The following is a 20,098-nucleotide window of genomic DNA, read 5'->3' as shown; positions in this document are numbered from 1 at the left end:
TGTCTGACTCGTTGTGACCCCATGGACCATATCCCACCAGGCTCCTCTGTCCATGGAATTCTCCAGGCCAGAATACTGGAGTGGGTAGCTGTTCCCTTCTCCAGGGGATCTTCCCAATCCAGGGATCGAACTCACATGTCCCGCATTGCAGGCAGATTCTTTACTGTCTGAGTCACCAGGGAAGCCCAAATACAATGTAAATGCTGTATTGGGACTTCCCTGATGGTCCAGTGGTTAAGACTCTGAGCTCCCAATGGAGGGAGTAGGTTTGATCCCTGGTTGGGGAACTAAGATCCCACATACTGTGTGTCCAATAAATAAAATAAAACATTTGAAAAAAAATGCTGTATAAATAGTTGTTGGAACCTGGCAAATTGAACTTCTGCTTTTTGGAACTTTCTGGAAATTTTTTCTGGTTATTTTCCAACAGTGATTGGTTGACTCTATGGATGCAGAACCATCCATATATATGTACCTAGAGGTTTGATTGGTTTTAAATTTCATCATTTGATAAGGCTAGTTTAGAGATGCCATTTATTTACCTATTGCATGACATTGAGAAACATATAATACCTGCTTTCCCTTTCTTTTTTTGTGGGAAGATTTGGATATTGTCACTCTGATAAATCCATTGTGAAATTTGCTGCCAGCTTTTAGTGGTTTTAGTAGCCATTAACCTTTACCTTCCCAGGTGGTGCAGTGGAAGAGAATCTGCCTGCCAATGCAGGAGATGCGGGTTTGATCACTGGGCCAGGAAAGACCCCCTGGGAGTAGGAAATGGCAACCTACTCCAGTATTCTTGCCTGGAAAATTCCATTGACAGAGGAACCTGGGGGGCTGTAGTTCATGGGGTCACAAAGAGTTGGACACGACTGAGTGACTGAGCACCCACACAACCTTTACCTAGAATTGCTATGTAATGAAATGTGGTAACAATGGTAATATTTCTCTTTCCTTCACTTGTTAGCTATATAGCTCTTTCATAAAGAACTTTCCTTAACAGTTGATTCATATACGAAAGGTAGAATAAACTGTCAATTGTTGAACTTTTTCAGTGTTCAGAGTGAGTAAATTCCCTAGCATCCTCCAAAGGATCCTCCAAGGTCAGTGAGATTTTTACTAAGTATCATGTGAACTAATGGATTTTAATACTTGCTTTAATTTAACTCAGCTCTTTGTGGTGCCCAAGTTGTCTCATCTCTAGCCTGTGGAAGCTCCTTCAAGTTGAACCTGACTTAATGAGGATTTCTTTACACTCAGGTACAACAGGATGTCCCAAGCTCTCCTGTTTCCTGCCGAGGACTGGATTCAGCCATTTCTTTAAAGAGCTTTGGTTCTTTAGAGTGTATAGTCGGCTGTTGATTGATACTTACTTTGATCGTGTTTCTAGGTCTTCACATTGGAAACAGCTAAGAAATGTTTGTATTGATACTTCCAATTAATTTTAGAGTTGAAGGGCTATCATTTAATCTTTTATTTTTTCTCTTACCCGAGAATCATAGTTCTGATAATGTCAGCATTACCTTGCTGTATTCTACTCATAAGATGGTTTCAGACTAACAGTGCTACTATTGCAAACAATATTAGTGAAAAGTTCATGTATTTTTTACTTTCTCCTTAGTAGATAAGTATCACTCCACTGGGAATATAGAGTTAATTTAGTGTATTTTCAAGTCACTTAAGAGTTTGTATTTAAGCCACTTTTTTCATTTTGCTTTTGATTTTTAGTGATTTATCACATTTTGTAAATTTATGATCATGTGAAACATTACATGGTTCTAAAGGAAAAATGTCAATAAGTACATTAAGAAAAACAGTATCCATCTTGGTTCCTTCTAGCCTATTTCTTATCTCTTTTTGTGGTAAATAAATGAGTTTTGGTTTATCCTTTTATGTCAAAATATAAGTATTTGTGTGTGATTACATGTGTACTCACACATATATACACACTTCTATATGTACATAATATAAGTCAATCGTGTCTGACTCTTTTGCAACCCTGTGGACTGTAGCCCACCAGCCTCGTCTATCCATGAAATTTTCCAGGTAAGAATACTGAAATGGGTATCCATTTCCTCCTCCAGGGGATCTTCCCAACCCTGGGATCAAACTCATGTCTCCCGCATTGGCAGGTGGATTCTTTACCACAGAGCCACCTGGGAAGGTATTCTTCAGGCACAAATACTGGAATGGGTTGTCATGCCCTCCTCCATGAGATTTTCCTAACCCAGGGATTCAACCCGAGTCTCCTGTATCTCCTGCATTGGCAGGCAGGTTCTTTACCACTAGCATGGCATGGGAAGCCCATGTACAAATATATTTATCTCAACACATACTTAATAGAAGATAAATATTGTTTGCATCTTGTGTTTTTTGAGTTAATATATCTCTCCATATATATGTATCACTCCAGCAAATGTCATATTCCTTTCCATTATATAATTGTATCATGTAGTAGGTAGTTTCCTATTGTGGACATTTGGTTATTTCTAGTCCTGCTGTTACAGATAGTGCAGCCTTGTGTATGTGTCTTTTCATGGGGTGTTTTGCTTCTTAATGTTTGGGACAGATTCCTAGAGTAGATAGAATTCCTGGATCGAAAGGTAAATACATAGGCAGTTTTGCTGGGTATTGCCAAATTCCCCTCTTCAAGGAGACCGTATCAGTTTGTATTCCCATCAGCAGTGTTTGAGAATGCCTGTTTTTCTACAGCCTATGAACACATTGTTATCAGGCTTCACAAAATGTTTTAAGTAGATCTGTGTTTTAGAGTCTTTGGCCAAAGTATGGTGGCATCTAAGGAGTCTAAAACAGGGAGATGAGTTGGCCTTGACAGCCTCAGAGAAATGCAAGCCTTTACTGAGGATATAGAGTTACATTAAAGAAGCATTGACAGTATGCAGAAGGAGGACTTAGTAATGATGGAGAAATTGGGGGTAACTTCAATTTCTGGGAGTATGAAAAATTAAAGAATACTGAGCATCAGCAGATTAGAGGATGGGGGAATTTCTTGAATTTGAGGTGCTCCTGAAATACATGTTAGAGATGCAGTTGGATATATGAACCTGAAGAGAAATTTGGGTTAGAGCATTTAAGTCATCCCTGTGTGATATGTGTAAATGAAGATGCTGAGGAAAAGAATAAAAGTGATAATGGAGCCTCAGCGTGTTCTTGACTTTGGTAAAAATAGTTTTATGGGTCCTTTCTATGTCTTCTTACTTAGCAGCTGATTTAACACCTCTGGGTGGCATTAGAAAAAGTATACTTCATTTTCATGACTTTTACACACTATACATAAAGATTGTGTATTCATATGCTCTACAATGTAATTCTGTTCTGAAGTCATACAAACTTAGTTTCAGGGCAAACATAGCTTAAATTCCTTTGATATAGGGAATGGTTTATTTTGACTCATCTCCAGTAAACATGATTTTATATATGATTTTAAAACTTTTTAAAATATTTCCATTCTTGGTATCTAACTTTGGCAATCATAGGCAAATGGAGAGTTCTTGCCAGTGAAATACCCTTTTTTTCCTATATTAACCATACAGGAGTATATGATAATGTCAGGATGTAAAAATCATGTTATAGCTGAGAAGAGGATCTCATATAAAAGAATAGTTTTCTATCATTTATGGCCTTAAGAATATTGAGTCAGGAAACACATTCACTACTTCAGAATTAGAAAAGCCCTAAAATAGCTAGTTAAAAGTCTTCACCATTTTAGTTTTCAAAACAACCATATGGGCTAGTTAGTTAACCATTAGGTATTTACACGTGAGAGACAGTCATGTGTAAACTAAACACAGGTAGAACTAAAACAGCGAAGCTTGGTAACTTTCCCAAGGATACACAGTAGTAGGAAGCTAAAATGGAATTTAAACCCAGGCAGGGTGAAAATACAACATATTTTGAGTGAAGAGACAGGATGATAAAGGATTCAAAACTTTATGTTAATTCATTTATAATGTTTTATACTTAAAGGGTGGCAGGGTGACCAACTTAGACTATCAAGGATTAGGTCTTTAGTGGAGACTATGTATATTTCTTCTTGGCACTTAAGCTGTGGAACTCATTGTGTTTATCTTTGGTCCAGTATCAAGTATATTCTCTTGCCTATGTCAGAGCTATGTGAAAACAAAGTGACTTTTTTTAGAGTTAGAGCTGCCCTCTTCTCACTCACTGTCCAAACAGAGGTTGCTCGGAGGCTTGTGGTAAAGGGGCGTTGTAGCACTGAGGGTGAATGGACCAATCCTTTTTAAGGCCCCTTGTGAGTCTGAGATTTTTTTTTCTTTTTTCGTCTCTGCTTAACTAAAATTTGAAGAAGTTTGATTAAATTGAGTGATTAGCTAAAATCCCACCAGGATTAATATCCATTTATTATAAATAAGTTAGACATACGGTGAGAGTCCTAGGCCTGCATAGTACTTGTTTGATTTGGAAGAACCAAGACAAGCTGCTAGAGCTGCTTCCAACTTCAGGCTCACTTACATTTTGAGTACGCCACCCAATTGGTTAAGGGTTAATGGTCTTTTCCCTTAGTTACTACCTTGTTAATGCCATCACAAAATGCTGTGATATTTAACTATTCTTGTGTTTCTATATAGCACAGTAGCTTATCAAACTTGAGTATGCTTGAGAATTGCTGAGAGGATTTGTGAAAATAGACCACTGGGCCTCACTCCCAGAGTTTGAGTCAGATCAGAAGTGGAGTTAGGAGTTTGCATTTATAGCATGTTCCCAAACGGAACCACTGCTTAGAGAACCAATGCTATATTAGTTTGACCTACCCCAGGAGATTGAGTTTTCCAAGAGCAGGAACCAGAAATTACTTGTTTCCTTATCCCTCTACTAGCGAGCAATACATAAAGACAACAGATCTTATTAATGTTATAGAAAGCACTATGGACTGTTACATTGCTATTTTTGCCTATGGATACCAGATGTTAGGCCCAAAATAGAGGAACCTTCTTTTAAGTTCAAATCAGGTTTAGGTTTGTTAAACCTTTAGAAATTCAAATAAGATCAAGATTCTACTGGAATTCTTTCGCATGGGCTTCCCAGGTGGCGCTAGTGGTAAAGAACCTGCCTGCCAGTGCAGGAGACTTTAGAGACGTGGGTTCGATCCCTGGGTCAGGCAGATCCCTGGAGGAGGGCATGTCTCTCCAGGATTCTTGCGTAGAGAATCCCATGGACAGAGGAACCTGATGGGCTACAGTCTAGAGGGTCGCACAGAGTAAGACATGACTGAAGCAACCTAGCATTCACGCATGTTCTTATTAGTCATAAAGCAAATGGCAGAGCTGGATAAACTAATTCCAAGTTCAGGAAGAGATCAGCATCTAGTCTTACTAAAGTAATTTTTAAATGTGGGTTAAGAAAATGTAGAAAAGAAGAACTTGGTTTTTTTGCCTACCCCTACTCATCATTCCCCATCACCTCCCTCCCCAAGCTAATTAAGAATGACTTATTAAGATTTTAACAAGACTTGTTTATTCTGGCATTTAAAATCAGAAATAAATATAATTTACTTAAGTGCCATTAAGAGTAAAATTATTAGGCTTTTATACATATTGCATATAATTTTAGTCTTCCATGCTGATAATCATAATCATAAGCAGTGTTCTGTGATTCTTTTTCCTCAGATATCCGGAAAGTGGTACTGTAGAAATAAATGTCAAGGATCTTCGACCACGAGCTAGAACCACTTTGAGATGGAATGAACTAAATGTTGGTGATGTGGTAATGGTTAATTACAATGTAGAAAGTCCTAGTAATAGAGGATTTTGGTTTGATGCAGAAATCACTACATTGAAGACAATCTCAAGGACCAAAAAAGAACTTCGTGTAACTGTTTTCTTGGGGTAAGATTCTCTTCACTGATGCCATTTAATTGCTGAATTAAGAAATGTAATTTTTAAGTGTTAAGCACATGTTCTTTAATTTAAAAAAAGATGGAATCCATGAAAGATGGAAATTTCCATACCTCGAGGAAAACTTTTTAATAAATTTCTTGAATTTTTTATTAAGAATGACCCTTAAATCTCCATTGCTACTTTAAGGCTGGAAGTAGTATTTGAAAGCACCTTGGAAATAATTGAACATGTTATTAGAGAAATTTTTGTCTACTGTCCAGGATTCTACTAGGCTAAACCAATAATATACAGATGTGTTTCAATACCTATGTTTGCTCTGAAGATGTGTTGATAGAATAGAAATGACTGTCTACCTAGCCAGCTGTCTGCTGGACTTGAAAGACTAGCAAAAATTTTCCTTTATAGTAATTTTATTTAACTTAGGAACTTAAAACCACCTTTGAAAAGAATTCAAAACGTAAAATGTCACCCAAGATTTCATATCACTCAGATACTTCCATCATTAATTCTTTAAGAAATACTCTTGTATGTTTCCTTCAAATGATACAAGTACTATGCATTGTTTCAAAGCTACCTTTTTACACTTGGAAAAATGTTGTCAACACTGTTTTGTGTTCAGTTCTGAATAAAATGAGAAATAGTCACTAATTTACTTTTTTAAAAAAGTCTGCCAAAGTATTTCCAATTCTTTATCATGATGCTTAAGTAAAAATCTTGTGTATGCACTTTTGTGCATTTTTCTTTAGAATGAATTTTTAAGAGTACATTTGTTGTGTTGAGCATTGCGGATACTAGAACGACCCTGACAGTTTTCTTTTACTTAAGAGAAGCAGCCAAACTAACATACTTGTTAAGTTCTGGTTAACTGATTATGCATTGTACATATATATAAGGGATACATATATATCTAGTTTAATATTGAGATGACAAATCTAAGATTAAGCATCTGCTTATGATGAGTAATATAATACAGAAGTTGGTAAACTGTGGCCTGTTGGCTACCTGTTTTATGGAAAGAAATTTTTATTGGAACACAGCAGTGCCCATTTATGTTTTAGCTAAAACTGGCTTTTTTATCTGTGTATTCAACAGCATTGTTGAGTGGCTGCAAAAATGAACCTTACCGAATTTTAAACTACTTACTCTCTGACCCTTCATGGAAAAAGTCTGCTGACTCCTAAGATAAAGAAAAAGATTGTGAGCTTTTATTTTAGAAAACCATTTCAGAACTTAGTGCAAACACAAGTGTGATTCTGTTGTCAGGCTAAGGATGTAATAACGCAATTAACAGATTTCTAAGTAGCTTGAAATTCTGACATGGATACAAATCATGAAGGAAAGGAGAAAGCATCTACATAAATTAGTTATATAGAGATTCTTATAATGTACATAGGTGTAGGAAGTGAAAAAAAAAAGCATGTATACACAGCAGTACTTGTAACATTGAGCTAAAAAAGCTTGCTATTTAAAACGTTTTCCTGAGTAATTTTGAGGTACAGTTAAAGAGTGGAGCACTCTGGCTTTAGGGACTAGAGAAAAGATTGAGTGGAAATTACAGATAGGCAAATATTGACTCATGAGAAAATGGTGGTATTTGAGGGCTGTCCCAAAATAAAACACACTGTCCTATAAAGGCTTACGTTTGCTGTCATTTAGGTTTTTACTAGACTTGTTAAGGATACAGGAGCCAAGAAAGGAGTCACTTTGGCTTGTGGATGGGAATTTTTTTTCATTGTTAGAAATCTTTTCCCTTCACTGGAAGGAGTTTGGTGCTGTTACAGACTGTGCTTCCATGACATTATACTTCTGTCCTGCTGCTTATGTGTGTTAGTTTCTGTTGGGTGAGTGTTGTCTAGAAGAAGATTGTAGAACTTGTGCATCTCTAACTTTAGTAGATAGAACCAAATATTTAAGTGGTTATACCAGATTCCACTTCGACCATAGTAAGTTCAAATTGCTCTGCATTCTTAACCACACTTAATTTTGTCAGACTTGAGTTTTTGGTACTCAGGTGAGTTTCTAATAATACACTATTGTGGTGGTAATTTACGCTTCCCTGACTATTAATGAGATTGAGAACCATATGTTTATTGGCCATTTGGATATCTCTTGTAAGAATCCTGTTTCAAGCGTTAAGGATCCTGTTTCAAGCATTGGTATATGTTGTAGTTAATTAGGTAGTCTCTCATTGAATTTTTAGGAGTTCTAGTTATGGTAACTTGACCATTTCAGTTATATGTGGAGAAAATACCTGCTTCAATTCTGTGGCTTATCTTTTTTCCCTATGTTTGAATAGTAGTCTTAATTTTAGGTGGTCAAATTTATCAAAAATTTCCCCTTATGCTTATACTTTCTGTGTCTTGATTTAAGAAACCTTCTGAGGGTTGGTCAGGGTGGGAGATGGGTGAGAGTGGTTAAAAGGTACAAACTTCCAGTTATATGATATATAAGTTCTAGGGATATAATGTACAGCATGGTGACTATAGTTAATAATGTACTGTATATTTTAAAGCTGCTTAGAGAGTAGATCTTAAAACTTTTCATCACAAGGAAAAAATTTGTAACTGTGGGGTGTTGGATGTTAACTAATCTTTTTGTGGTAAACTTTTCTGTATATCAAGTCATTATGCTGTACACCTTCAGTTCAGTTTAGTCGCTCAGTCGTGGCCGACTCTTTATGATCCCATGGACTGCAGCACACCAGGCCTCCCTGTCCATCACAAACTCCCATAGTTTACTCAGACTCATGTCCATTGAGTCTGTGATGAGACATCCAACCATCTCATTCTGTCATCCTCTTCTCCCACCTTCAATCTTTCTCAGCATCAGGGTCTTTTCAAATGAATCAGTTCTTTGCATCAGGTGGCCAAAGTGTTGGAGTTTCAGCTTCAGCATCAGTCCTTCCTATGAATATTCAGGACTGATTCCTTTAGGATGGACTGGTTGGATCTCCTTGCTGTCCAAGGGACTCTCGAGTCTTCTCCAGCACCACAGTTCAAAAACATCAATTCTTCGGTGTTTAGCTTTCTTAATAGTCCAACTCTCACATCTGTACATGACTACTGGAAAAGCTTCATGTCTAGCTTTGACTAGACAGACCTTTGTTGGCAAAGTAATGTGTCTGCTTTTTAATAATCTATCTAGGTTGGTCATAACTTTTCCAAGGAGCAAGCATCTTTTAATTTCATGGCTGCAGTCACCATCTGCAGTGATTTTGGAGCCCCCCAAAATAAAGTCTGTCACTATTTCCACTGTTTCCCCATCTGTTTGCCATGAAGTGATGGGACCAGATGCCATGATCTTCGTTTTCTGAATGTTGAGCTTTAAGCCAACTTCTTCACTCTCCTCTTTCACTTTCATCAAGAGGCTTTTTAGTTCCTCTTCACTTTCTGCCATAAGGGTGGTGTCATCTGCATATCTGAGGTTATTGAGATTTCTCCCAGCAATCTTGATTCCAGCTTGTGTTTCATCCAGCCCAGCACTTCTCATGATGTACTCTGCATAGACGTTAAATAAGCAGAGTGGACAATATACAGCCTTGACATACTCCTTTCCCTATTTGGAACCAGTCTGTTGATCCATGTCCAGTTCTAACTGTTGCTTCTTGACCTGCATACAGATTTCTCAGGAGGCAGGTCAGGTGGTCTGGTACACCTTAGACTTAAACAATTGTATGTCAGTTATATCTCAGTAAAACATGGAGTGGAGCAGAGGGGAGAAACTTCTCCCTACTCATAGAACATAAAGATATTCTCCATTATTACCTTATAAAAGCTTAATACCAGCTTTCTTTAGCTCTTTAATCCACTTGAAGTAGGTTTTTTGGTACAATGTGAGGTAAACATTAGACTTGCCTTAATACATGTGAATAATCATTTTTCCTGGCATCATCATTTAAAAGGCCATTCATCCATCTGATCTCTATTTTGTATCATTGGTTTGTTTTGTGTATCTTTACATAAGTTTCATACTTTCATAATATGACAGAGCATTCTAGTCATCTTGGTAACATCTACATAAAAACCATTAGGAATTTGATAAGTACAGGATTAAATCTAATCTATGAGTGTGATTTCTTTGCATTTATTTAGGTCTTTAATATGATTTTGTCATGCTTTTAATTAGGTTAGGCATGTGCGCTCAGTAGTGTCTGACTCTGTGATCCCATGGACTGTAGCCATCCCCAGGCTCCTCTGTCCATGAGATTCTCTGGGCAAGAATAATGGAATAGGTTGCCATTTCCTTCTCAAGGGGATTTTCCCAACCCAGGGATTGAACCCAGGTCCCTGTGTCTTCTGCATTGGTAGGTGGATTCTTTACCCCTGGTGCCACCTGGGAAGCCCTTTTTATTAGATTGGACCGTATGAAATGTTTTTATAGATTCAAAATATTTGAATGTTGACAATTATATGACTCAGCCTGGTAGAATTCTCTCCAGAGGTCTGATCTTATGTGTCTTTTATTCTTATTTAGCCTCAGGTACCACTTGTTGTTATAAGTAAATAAATTTCATTTTTCTTTCTTACTGGTATGTAAATAACCTTTGATTTTGGATCCATTATCTTTACTAGAGTTATTAATTTTAATTTACATGTAGGTAGTTTTGGGGTTTTTATGCTTGTAATCATAATCTGTGAATTATGTTTGTGTTAGTCACTCAGTCATGTCCGACTCTTTGCGATCCCACGGACTATAGCCCGCCAGGCTCCTCTGTCCATGGAATTTCCCAGGCAAGAATACTGGAATGGTTTGCCATTCCCTTTTCCATGAATTACATTTATGTGTTCTTTTTCCTTTGATCTTTAACTTTGTCTTCATTCACCAGTTGCCACTTGGTTGTTAGAAGGAGGTGGTGAGAGTAGGTATCTTTTTTTTTTCCCCCACCCTGATTGCCAAGAAAAAACTTTGTTGAACATTTTACTAATACTTACAATGTTTGACAGGTATTTTGTAGGTATGCTTTCCTGGATTTGGCTTGACAGTATTTTGTGTAGGATTTTTCCATTTGGGTTAGTGAGTGAAATCTGTATATTATCTTTCCTATCTAGCTATCCTTTACAAATTATGTTGATTTTATAAAAATAGTGTGCTGTAATATTTTTCTGTTTTATGGTAGAATTTTGTGTCCTTTTCTTGAATGTTTATTAGAACTTCTCAGTTAAGGTCTTTGGGGCTGATTTTTCTTTGTACAAAGTTGTTGTTTTTTTTTCCCCCCTGTAATGATTATATAGAACTATAAGGTGCAAAGGAAGAAGCAAATAGAGGACATGATTTTTAATCTGCCTTGGAGATTTGATAAGGGAACTTGGAGTTAAAGTTCATTATTGTTTCTAATTTTTAATGTGAGTACCAAAAGGTGAATATGCTTAAACTACCTAGTTAACACATTGTATTTTTCACTTGTCATTTCTATTTCTATTTGAGCTTTGAGGAAAATAGAAGTCTAGGGTTTAAATCCATTTTTCCAACTTTTGTTCACTTACTCTTGTTTACTTAATACTATATAAAATTATACTAGATTAGAGTTTCCTAAGTAGAATTTGAATCCTACTTAGCAAAAAAAAAAAAAATTTAACCTCAAACTATGAATATACTTAACGTATTTTGCATCTTTTTTATAGGGTTTCATTTACTAAATTTTATCTATACTTGTTTATCATAACATTGCTAGTGGTGATTTTATTATTGAATGTACCATTTTTACAGAATATAAACTTGATGTCCATATCAAGTTATAAATCAAAGTTTACTGTATTCCAACCGTATTGGCCTCCTTATGTTGCTTAATCATACAAACATGCTCCTGTTTCAGAGCCTTTGCCCTTGACCATTTCCTCTTACTGGTCTACTCCACACCGGTATTCATTTGACTGGCTTTGTCTTTTGTTTTATTCTTTATTCAAACATCACTTTGAAAGACAACTTTCTTGATCATGCTGTGTAAAATCATACACACCCGGCATGGGTTACTTAAATTCTCCTTTAGTCTAACTGAATTTCTTTATGATACTGATTATCACCTGACATTTATTGTTCTCTCTTGCCCTACTTGTATTAGGTTCTTATTATTGCTGTAACAAATTATCACAGACTTTAGTGGCTTAAATTGGAGAAGGCAATGGCAACCCAACTCCAGTACTCTTGCCTGGAAAATCCCAAGGACTGAGGAGCCTGGTAGGCTGCAGTCCATGGGGTTGCGAAGTCGGACACGACTGAGCGACTTCACTTTCGTGCATTGGAGAAGGAAATGGCAACCCACTCCAATGTTCTTGCCTGGAGAATCCTAGGGATGGCAGAGCCTGGTAGGCTGCCGTCTATGGTGTCACACAGAGTCAGACATGACTGAAGCGACTTAGCAGCAGCAGCAATGGCTTAAATAATACAACTTATTATTTTGCAGTTCTGTAAGGCAGAAGACTTACAAATTTTACTGGGCTAAAAGTATCAGCAGGGGGTTGTTTTCCTTTTTGGACACTCTGAAAAAAAATATAGTTCCTTGCCTTTTTAAGATTTTAGGGGTTTCCCAGTTCCTTGGCCTATGGCCTACTTCCTCCATTTTTGAAGCTAACAAAGTTGTATCTTTGACTATTCGTTTTTAGTCACATCTTCCTTCAGGCTCTTTCTTCCCTCTTCTACTTTCAAGATCCCCCATGATTACCTTTGGTCTATCTATATAATCCTATTTAAAGGTTATTAACTTCATAATGTTTGCAGAGTCCCTTTTGCCATGTAAGGTAATATATTCATAGGTTCCTGGGCTGATAACAGATATCTTTGGGGCATATTATTTTGCTAGTCATACCACTAGAATGTTAATGCTTTGATTTTTGTTTTTGTTGCTGTGTGTCAGACCCTGTTCTAAGAACTAGTTAAAATAGATATTCAGGAGATACAGTATTTCATAGAATCTGAAATTAACTTTTCTGTATTTTAACATCTATGAAATTAGGGTGTATCTTAAAATTGCTATTGGACTGACTAAAGTTGGGTTCTTTCAGATACTTGATTTTACTTCTACTAGTTACCTTGGAGTGCCATCTAACTTGAAGTTAAATTTTCTATATCTAGAAATAGGACTAAAGAAGAAAGTATAATATGTAATGGCTTTATGGATAGTATGTAACAGCTTTATGGTCTGACACTATAGCTATAACTGTAATACATGGAAGAAATATACACAGAAATTTTAAAGTATTTTCTATAATCCTAATGATAACTGGTGAAAATGTCTTATGTGTAACGTGGAATAAAGCAAAGAAGTACTTATAGCATTCTCATTTAGGCATCCCTGGTGTCTTTGAGAACTAGGATTTTCTGATTGTGAAAGAAAAGAGAAACAGATAAATAATTGCTTTGTCAAAAGCAAACTTACCCTTCAGTCCTGAATTTGAACAGAAACTGTTTGCATGAGCTCATGAGGTATCTTGTATACGTATTAATGTGTATGTCTCAATTTTGTAGGTTTGTCCACTAAAAAGACCTGAAAATAGCAATCAGTCCAGTTGCAGTAAGCTTTTTAGCACCTAAATTGTGGTCTTGAAATAACCATTTCCACCTAAAAGAAGGCTTCCCGGATAGCTCAGCTGGTAAAAAATCCACCTGCAATGCAGGAGACCCTGGTTCGATTCCTGGCTTGGGAAGTTCCCCTCTGAAGGGTTAGGCTCACCCATTGCAGTATTCTTGGGCTTCCCTGGTGGCTCAGACAGTAAAGAATCTGCCTGGAATGTGGGAGACCTGGGTTCAATCCCTGGGTTGGGAAGATCCCATGGAGGAGGGCATGGCAACCCACTCCAGTATTCTTAACTGGAGAAGCCCCATGGACAAAGGAGCCTGGCAGGCTACAGTCCATGAGGTCGCAAAGAGCCAGACATGACTGAGCGACTTAAGTGCACACATACACACCCCCCCCTAAAAAACCAGGCTTCATTGGAGATAAGACGACAGGCTACAGGCAGAAATGTACCAGAAGAACTAGGGACATCTTGTCTCGCAGATAACAAGGAAGCCCACAAAGACTGCTAAACTCTTGTCAGAAAGATATGAGAGTCAACTGGCTGAAGATGAGACAATTTGACCATCATTAAGGCAGATAATAACTAAAGTGGATTGAAACACCTCAAATATGTAAACTCATAGTAATATGGAAACTGGTCACCTACATAGAATGTTTGAGAGCTATTTTTTTTTTTTTAACTGCTAAAGAAAGTATTCCATTTTTTTGTTATATGAGCTATACCACTGAGTTACCAAATAATTGATGTGGTCATGTTTTTCTTTATGGAATTATTTCAGCAAATAAGTGAAAAGGGAGTGAAAGAACTAGAATATCAACATTATCCAATCCCCAGTGAATTAATCTAGTCGTTGAGCGTCTGTGGCTGCTATCATCATAGGAAAAGACAACTAAATAATTAGGTGCTTACTGATGAAAATAGACCTGTAGATGATTTTACTCAAAAAATGAACCTATTTGAGTAAACATTGAGAGGAAGGGTCAGCGGTTTTATTCTGTAAAGAGCCAGATAGTGAATAGTTTAACCTTTGGCCGCCAGATGGTCTCTGTCACAACTCAGCTCTGCTGCTGTAGCATGAAACCAGCCATAGAGAATACATAAACGAATAGGCATAGCTGTATTCCAGTAAAACTGGAACACATTTTTTAAAACATGCCTCACTCAAAGCCACAGTTTTTGACCTTTTCACCAGACCAACTACTGATTTACTGGAAACACAAATGACAGAAAAAACTGAAATGAACTTAGGGAATTCAGATATCAAAATCAAAACCATGGGAAACTGTAGGACAAATGGTGGGGGTTCATCAACAAGTTATAAGGGAAAAGATTGGGAATTTAGTTTTTGAAACACAGAACTATATCATATACTTAGGGAGGAAGACAGGTGAGAAGAGTGAAGAAAATTAAGGTAAAGGTGACTCGTGGGATGGAGTGAAGAGGTTTTGACTTGGAGGGAGGATGTGAAGTGCTGAGGGAGTTGATAGTCCTGTCTCTTGTCATGGTTGATTACAAGGATATGTGCCTTTTACTTGGCTAAACTATACATCTGTCTATAAATTTTCTGCATTTGTTTGCATTCTACATTAGAAGTTTTAAAAGAAAGGTGAAATATTTGAAAAAGTCACCAAGCAAATAGTAACCAAAAAAACCAAAGGTACACTTCTGATACAAAATGCGTTAGTAGAGATAGAAATAACTTTCATAAGAACATTTAAGTATTCTTAGTCTGTATGTACCTAATAATATATCTTCAAAAATATAAAGCAAAATTTGGTAGATTAAAAGAATTATATAAATCTATAGTTATGGCAAGAAACTTTGAAGTATATGCAAATAGCTATAAATATGTCTGTGAAAAATATGGCTTAGTATTTGAAAGACTTTTCTTTGTAATGAGGTCATCTGTTTACTCAGAAACATGCATATTTATTGGAAATATGTTTAAATCTTTTGTTTTAATTGGGAGTATAATTTTACCTTATCTTTAAATTTACAAGATAGGTGTCTTCTCACCAAATGATCTAAGTCTTGATTTTTTTTTTCCCTAATATTAAAGTTAAATTTTAACTTCAAATATTAATCACTGGACTTTTCCTACTGTTGGAAACAGTAATTCAGTGATTAGAATAGCTATTACCCCATTTTTAGTAGTGTTCAGTGAGTTTTGAAACTGACTTTTAATTACTGTTTGCATATGGTTTAGATTTTGCTGACCTTTGTTCCTTTTTTAAACAGGGGTTCTGAAGGAAAATTAAATGACTGTCAGATAAGATTCATAAATGAAATCTTCAAGATCGAGAAACCTGGAGCCCATCCTCTTTCATTGGCAGATGGAAAGTTTTTAAGTATGGATCTTTCTTATGGGCCGAGACTGCATGTATTGTTCAGGATTGCCGTTTTGACTAGCCAGGGAATGACTTTTGAGGAAGTACAAAACTAAAAACCATACAAATTGATTTTAAAGACAACCATTTTGATATAAGATCAATTTGGTTTAATGGATTTTTATCAAATGATAAAATTTGTTTCCAAAGAGTATTTTCTCATCTTGGCATTTTATTGCCATTTTCTTGCTGTTTCCTTTATTATAGTCTGTCCAGATAAAAAACTCACTTTGGTAATGTGGCCATTTAAGATTAATAGTTAATAATGAGGCTTATTTTTATACTAGTAGAGCCTAAGAAGAATAATGCTGGTTGAGCCCTGAATTTCTGGGAGGTAATGAATGATTTATGTAATTGTTAGAATGTAGCCTCATCTCCTCATTGTATGTAACGTAATTTCATGCAGCTAGTTGGTAACAAAGGTAGGACTAAATTCTAAGTCTTTTCCTTCATAGTTCAATTTCTATCTTTCCAAATAGGTTACAGTGTCTCATACTCTGTTAATTCTAATTTGTGTGTGTGTGTGTGGAGAACAATTCATTGAGCTTTTGCCATGTGTCGATGTCAATGTCTCATATATTCTGGCAAAAGAAATATTCAAGATTAAAGAATCCTGCCTATCCTCTTCTTAACCACAGTTGTGCAGAATTAGAGCAAGACAAATCCTTTAACAGATTAGTAACTAGACTTCCATGTTACTGGTTTAAGCCATACTCGTTTTTGGAGACTGCAATGCTAAATACATCTAGACTTGAATTAAGAACTTTAAGGCATACTGTGTATGATTGTATGGTTATATTCAAGGAATGAGGGTAACTTGTTAAGTAAATTTGTTTAATATGATTTGCTCTCAGTAAAACACAAAAGAAAAATTGACTAGGTTTTTCTTGTGTTTTCTCTGTCAGTATATCTGCATGTATATGTTCTTTGCCTAATGCTAATCATGTTATAGCTACGACTTTGAACTTCTGTGTAAGGAAACCATTTCAGAGCCACAGCCAGACTGCCATTGATCACTCTAAACCAGAAATCTAAACATACCTTTGGCAACATGTCATTCTAGACATCTTTCTGTATCTGTATAATTCATCTTTGTGTGTTTATACAGTTCTGTATAAAAAATTTATTCTGCAGTTTCATTTTTTAATATATTTGGCTATCTATATTATAGTTCTTATAAATTTACCTCATTTTTCATAAAATTTATCCAACTGTTACTCTTTTGATACTTAAATTTAACTTGATGTTAGTGAGCATTACTATAAGACTTTTGTGTATATATATGTTTATTTTATAATTTCAAATGAACATTTTGGCAACAAGTATTTTGGATTTAGATGGGAGAGACTGGCAGAGGAGGGGTGGGCAATAAGTGGAACCTGTTAGTTGCCAGAATTCTGAACCAACTGATAAGTAAGATTAAAAAAAAATCAACTGTTAGTACTGTATTTACTAATAAAGAGTATGTTGGGGGCATAGCAAAACCAAAATGGATTTGCTGACTTCTAACAGGTATACCCCTCCTAATTTAGTCCACTTGGGGAAAGATTTGGATCTGCAGAACAGATGATACCTAACACTTCCATTTCGGAACAACTTTGTTCAGTTATTTCACTGGAAATTTTAATATATCTAATGATGCCTCATGAGTTAACTGCATTACCCCTATGCATCTTGATGCACATTTGGGAAATAGTAAAGTCTTGCACTGAATTATTCCATATGGTTCTTTTTGTTTTAAAAAAAAAAAAAAAGCTGTGTGCTATTCTCATGGGTTTTTCTTTATAAGATTCATAGACATAAAAATGATTTTAAGACTGGGCTTGCTATAATTTTGTTCTTAATAGGGAAAAATGACCCTGAATGTGACTCCTGTGGTGGAGACCCAAATAAGAAATGCCGTTCTTGCTCCTGTCATGTATGTGGTGGAAAACAGGAACCCAACATGCAAGTTCTATGTGATGAATGTAACATGGCCTATCATATTTACTGCCTGAATCCTCCTTTGGATAAGGTCCCTGAAGAGGAATACTGGTATGATTATCAGGGGATTTTTGTTGTTACTATGTAAGAATTGAATGTGCAATATGTATTTGAAACCCCAAAAGTAGATTTCTAAAGATACAAAGTGTAAGAGGTGGATTTATTGAGAGACATACATGTCTTCTCTTGGCAGAGATGTGGTCCATCTCAGAAGACGAGTGGCCTGCATAATGTATACTGAAGTGCTTAAAATTGTGTAACTAATGGTTATTTGGCATTGGTACCTTTATTCAGTTACTACAACAGCTTCTAAACTGATCTCTCACTCCTTTTTTTAATCCCTCCAGTCCTTTCTCCAATATGAGTCTGTGTCCTTTCAAAAATGCAGATTTGGTAATTACTCCTTTGCTTCAGATGCTTTACATTACTGTAGAGAGCCTTGCACAGTGTTTTTTAGTTAATTTTTCCCACTGTATCTCTTACCACTTTCCTCTCTTATTTTCCCAAGTGGTCCCTAGATGGCTTCATGCAATAATGAGACTTTAAATACCAAGCAAATGGTTCAGAATTTATATTTTCAGACCCAGCCTTACCTGAACTTTATGTTCCTATATTCAACTGCTTACTTGACTAGTATTACAAAATTAGTGACTCCAAGTGGAGATCTTGATGTCCACAAACATGTCCACTGAAATCCTACTCCTCACTCAATCATCAGTAAATAATATCATTGTCTCATCCACCTGTTGAGGAAAAAGCTGAATTTCATTTCAATTCTCTCTTCTTCGTCACATACTCTACATCCAATAACATTAGCAAATCTTACAGTTCTACTCTCATTACCCAGTTCAGCCACCATCTGTACCCTGAACTGTATGTGTGTGTGCATGTATGCTCAGTTGTGTCTGATTCTACCACCTCATGGACTGTATAGCCTGCCAGGCTCCTTTGTCCATGGAATTTTTCAGGCAAGAGTACTGGAGTGGGTTGCTGTTTCCTTCTCTGGGATCTTTGTAACCCAGGAATTGAACCTGAGTCTCTGGCATCTTCTGCATTGACAAGTGGATTCTTTACCAGCTGAGTCACTAGGAACTCTATAGTAAATGCACAGCTAGTCGTCTTGCTTTCACATTGTCTACCAGCTATCCTTCCTGCCATAGCAGCAGAATGATCTAAATCCTGAATCAGAATACTCACCTGTTTAAAACCCCTAATGTCTTCCTGTTGAATTTAGGATAAAATCTAAACCCTTGCTGTCTGTGAACCGACTTCTGCCTACTTCTAATGTTCTTCAGAACATACCGTTCCTTATTATGCCTCAGGACCTTTACACTTAATGTCTCTTTGCTTGGACTCTTGATAGGTTTGGCTCTTCTAATCTCATCTGGAATAGCACTAACCCTGATGTATTTCCTTTATCAGTCAGTTCAGTTGCTCAGTCGTGACCAATTCTTTGTAACCCCATGGACTGCAGCACACCAGGCCTCCCTGTCCATCACCAACTCCCAGAGTTTACTCAAACTCATGTCCATTGACTTGGTGATGCCATCCAACCATCTCATTCTCTGTTGTCCCCTTCTCCTCCTGCCCTCAATCTTTCCCAGCAATGAGTGTCTTTTCCACTGAGTCAGTTCTTCACATGAGGTGGCCAAAGTATTGGAGTTTCAGCTTCAGCATCAGTTCTTCCAATGAATATTCAGGACTGATTTCCTTTAGAATGGACTGGTTGGATCACCTTACAGTCCAAGGGACTGTGAAGAGTCTTTTCCAATATCACAGTCCAAAAGCATCAATTCTTTGGTGCTCAGCTTTCTTTATAGTCCAACTCTCACATCCATATGGAGAAGGAAATGGCAACCCACTCCAGTATGCTTGCCTAGAGAATTCCATGGACAGAAGAGCCTGGTGGGCTGCTGACCATGGGTTTGCACAGAGTCGGACACAACTGAAGCGACTTAGCATGCATTACATCCATACTTGACTACTGGAAAAACCAAAGCTTTGACTAGGCAGACCTTTGTTGGCAAAGTAATGTCTTTGCTTTTTAATAAGCTGTCTAGGTTGGTCATAACTTTCCTTACAAGAAGCAAGCGTCTTTTAATTTCATGGCTGCAGTCACCATCTGCAGTGATTTTGGAGCCCCCAAAAATAAAGTAAGCCACTGTTTCCACTGTTTCCCCATCTATTTACCATGAAGTGATGGGACCAGATGCCATGATCTTAGTTTTCTCCATGTTGAGTTTTAAGCCAACGCTTTGACTCTCCTCTTTCACCTTCATCAAGAGACATTTTGGTTCTTCGCTTTCTGCCATAAGGTTTCTTTCATCTGTTTCTG

At 36.8% G+C, this 20,098-nt stretch overlaps 1 protein-coding gene across 7 annotated transcripts in view; it reads left to right on the top strand.

The window, feature by feature from the left end:
• UHRF2 (ubiquitin like with PHD and ring finger domains 2) overlaps positions 1-20,098 on the top strand; it is a 72,921-nt gene that overhangs the window by 30,795 nt on the left and 22,028 nt on the right. For 6 of the 7 annotated variants that reach the window (XR_015169579.1, XR_015169581.1, XR_015169580.1 and 3 more), the window contains exons 4-6: positions 5,649-5,867; positions 15,632-15,741; positions 17,628-17,814. Coding sequence is in view for 3 of the 7 variants with exons in the window: in XM_086415169.1 (XP_086271295.1) it covers positions 5,649-5,867; positions 15,632-15,741; positions 17,628-17,814 (516 nt within the window). In the remaining 4 variants the exon portion in view is untranslated. Of the gene's footprint in view, positions 1-1,021; positions 1,104-5,648; positions 5,868-15,631; positions 15,742-17,627; positions 17,815-20,098 lie in introns of all 7 variants that reach the window. The other variant, XM_086415173.1, reaches the window with a different exon arrangement.

This window comes from Bos grunniens, chromosome 8 (genome assembly GCF_055505025.1).
Source record: "Bos grunniens cultivar Pamir isolate PY7600 chromosome 8, Bosgru_T2T1.0, whole genome shotgun sequence".
Classification (NCBI taxonomy): Eukaryota; Metazoa; Chordata; class Mammalia; order Artiodactyla; family Bovidae; genus Bos; species Bos grunniens.
This window is presented reverse-complemented; position numbering and strand designations above follow the sequence as displayed.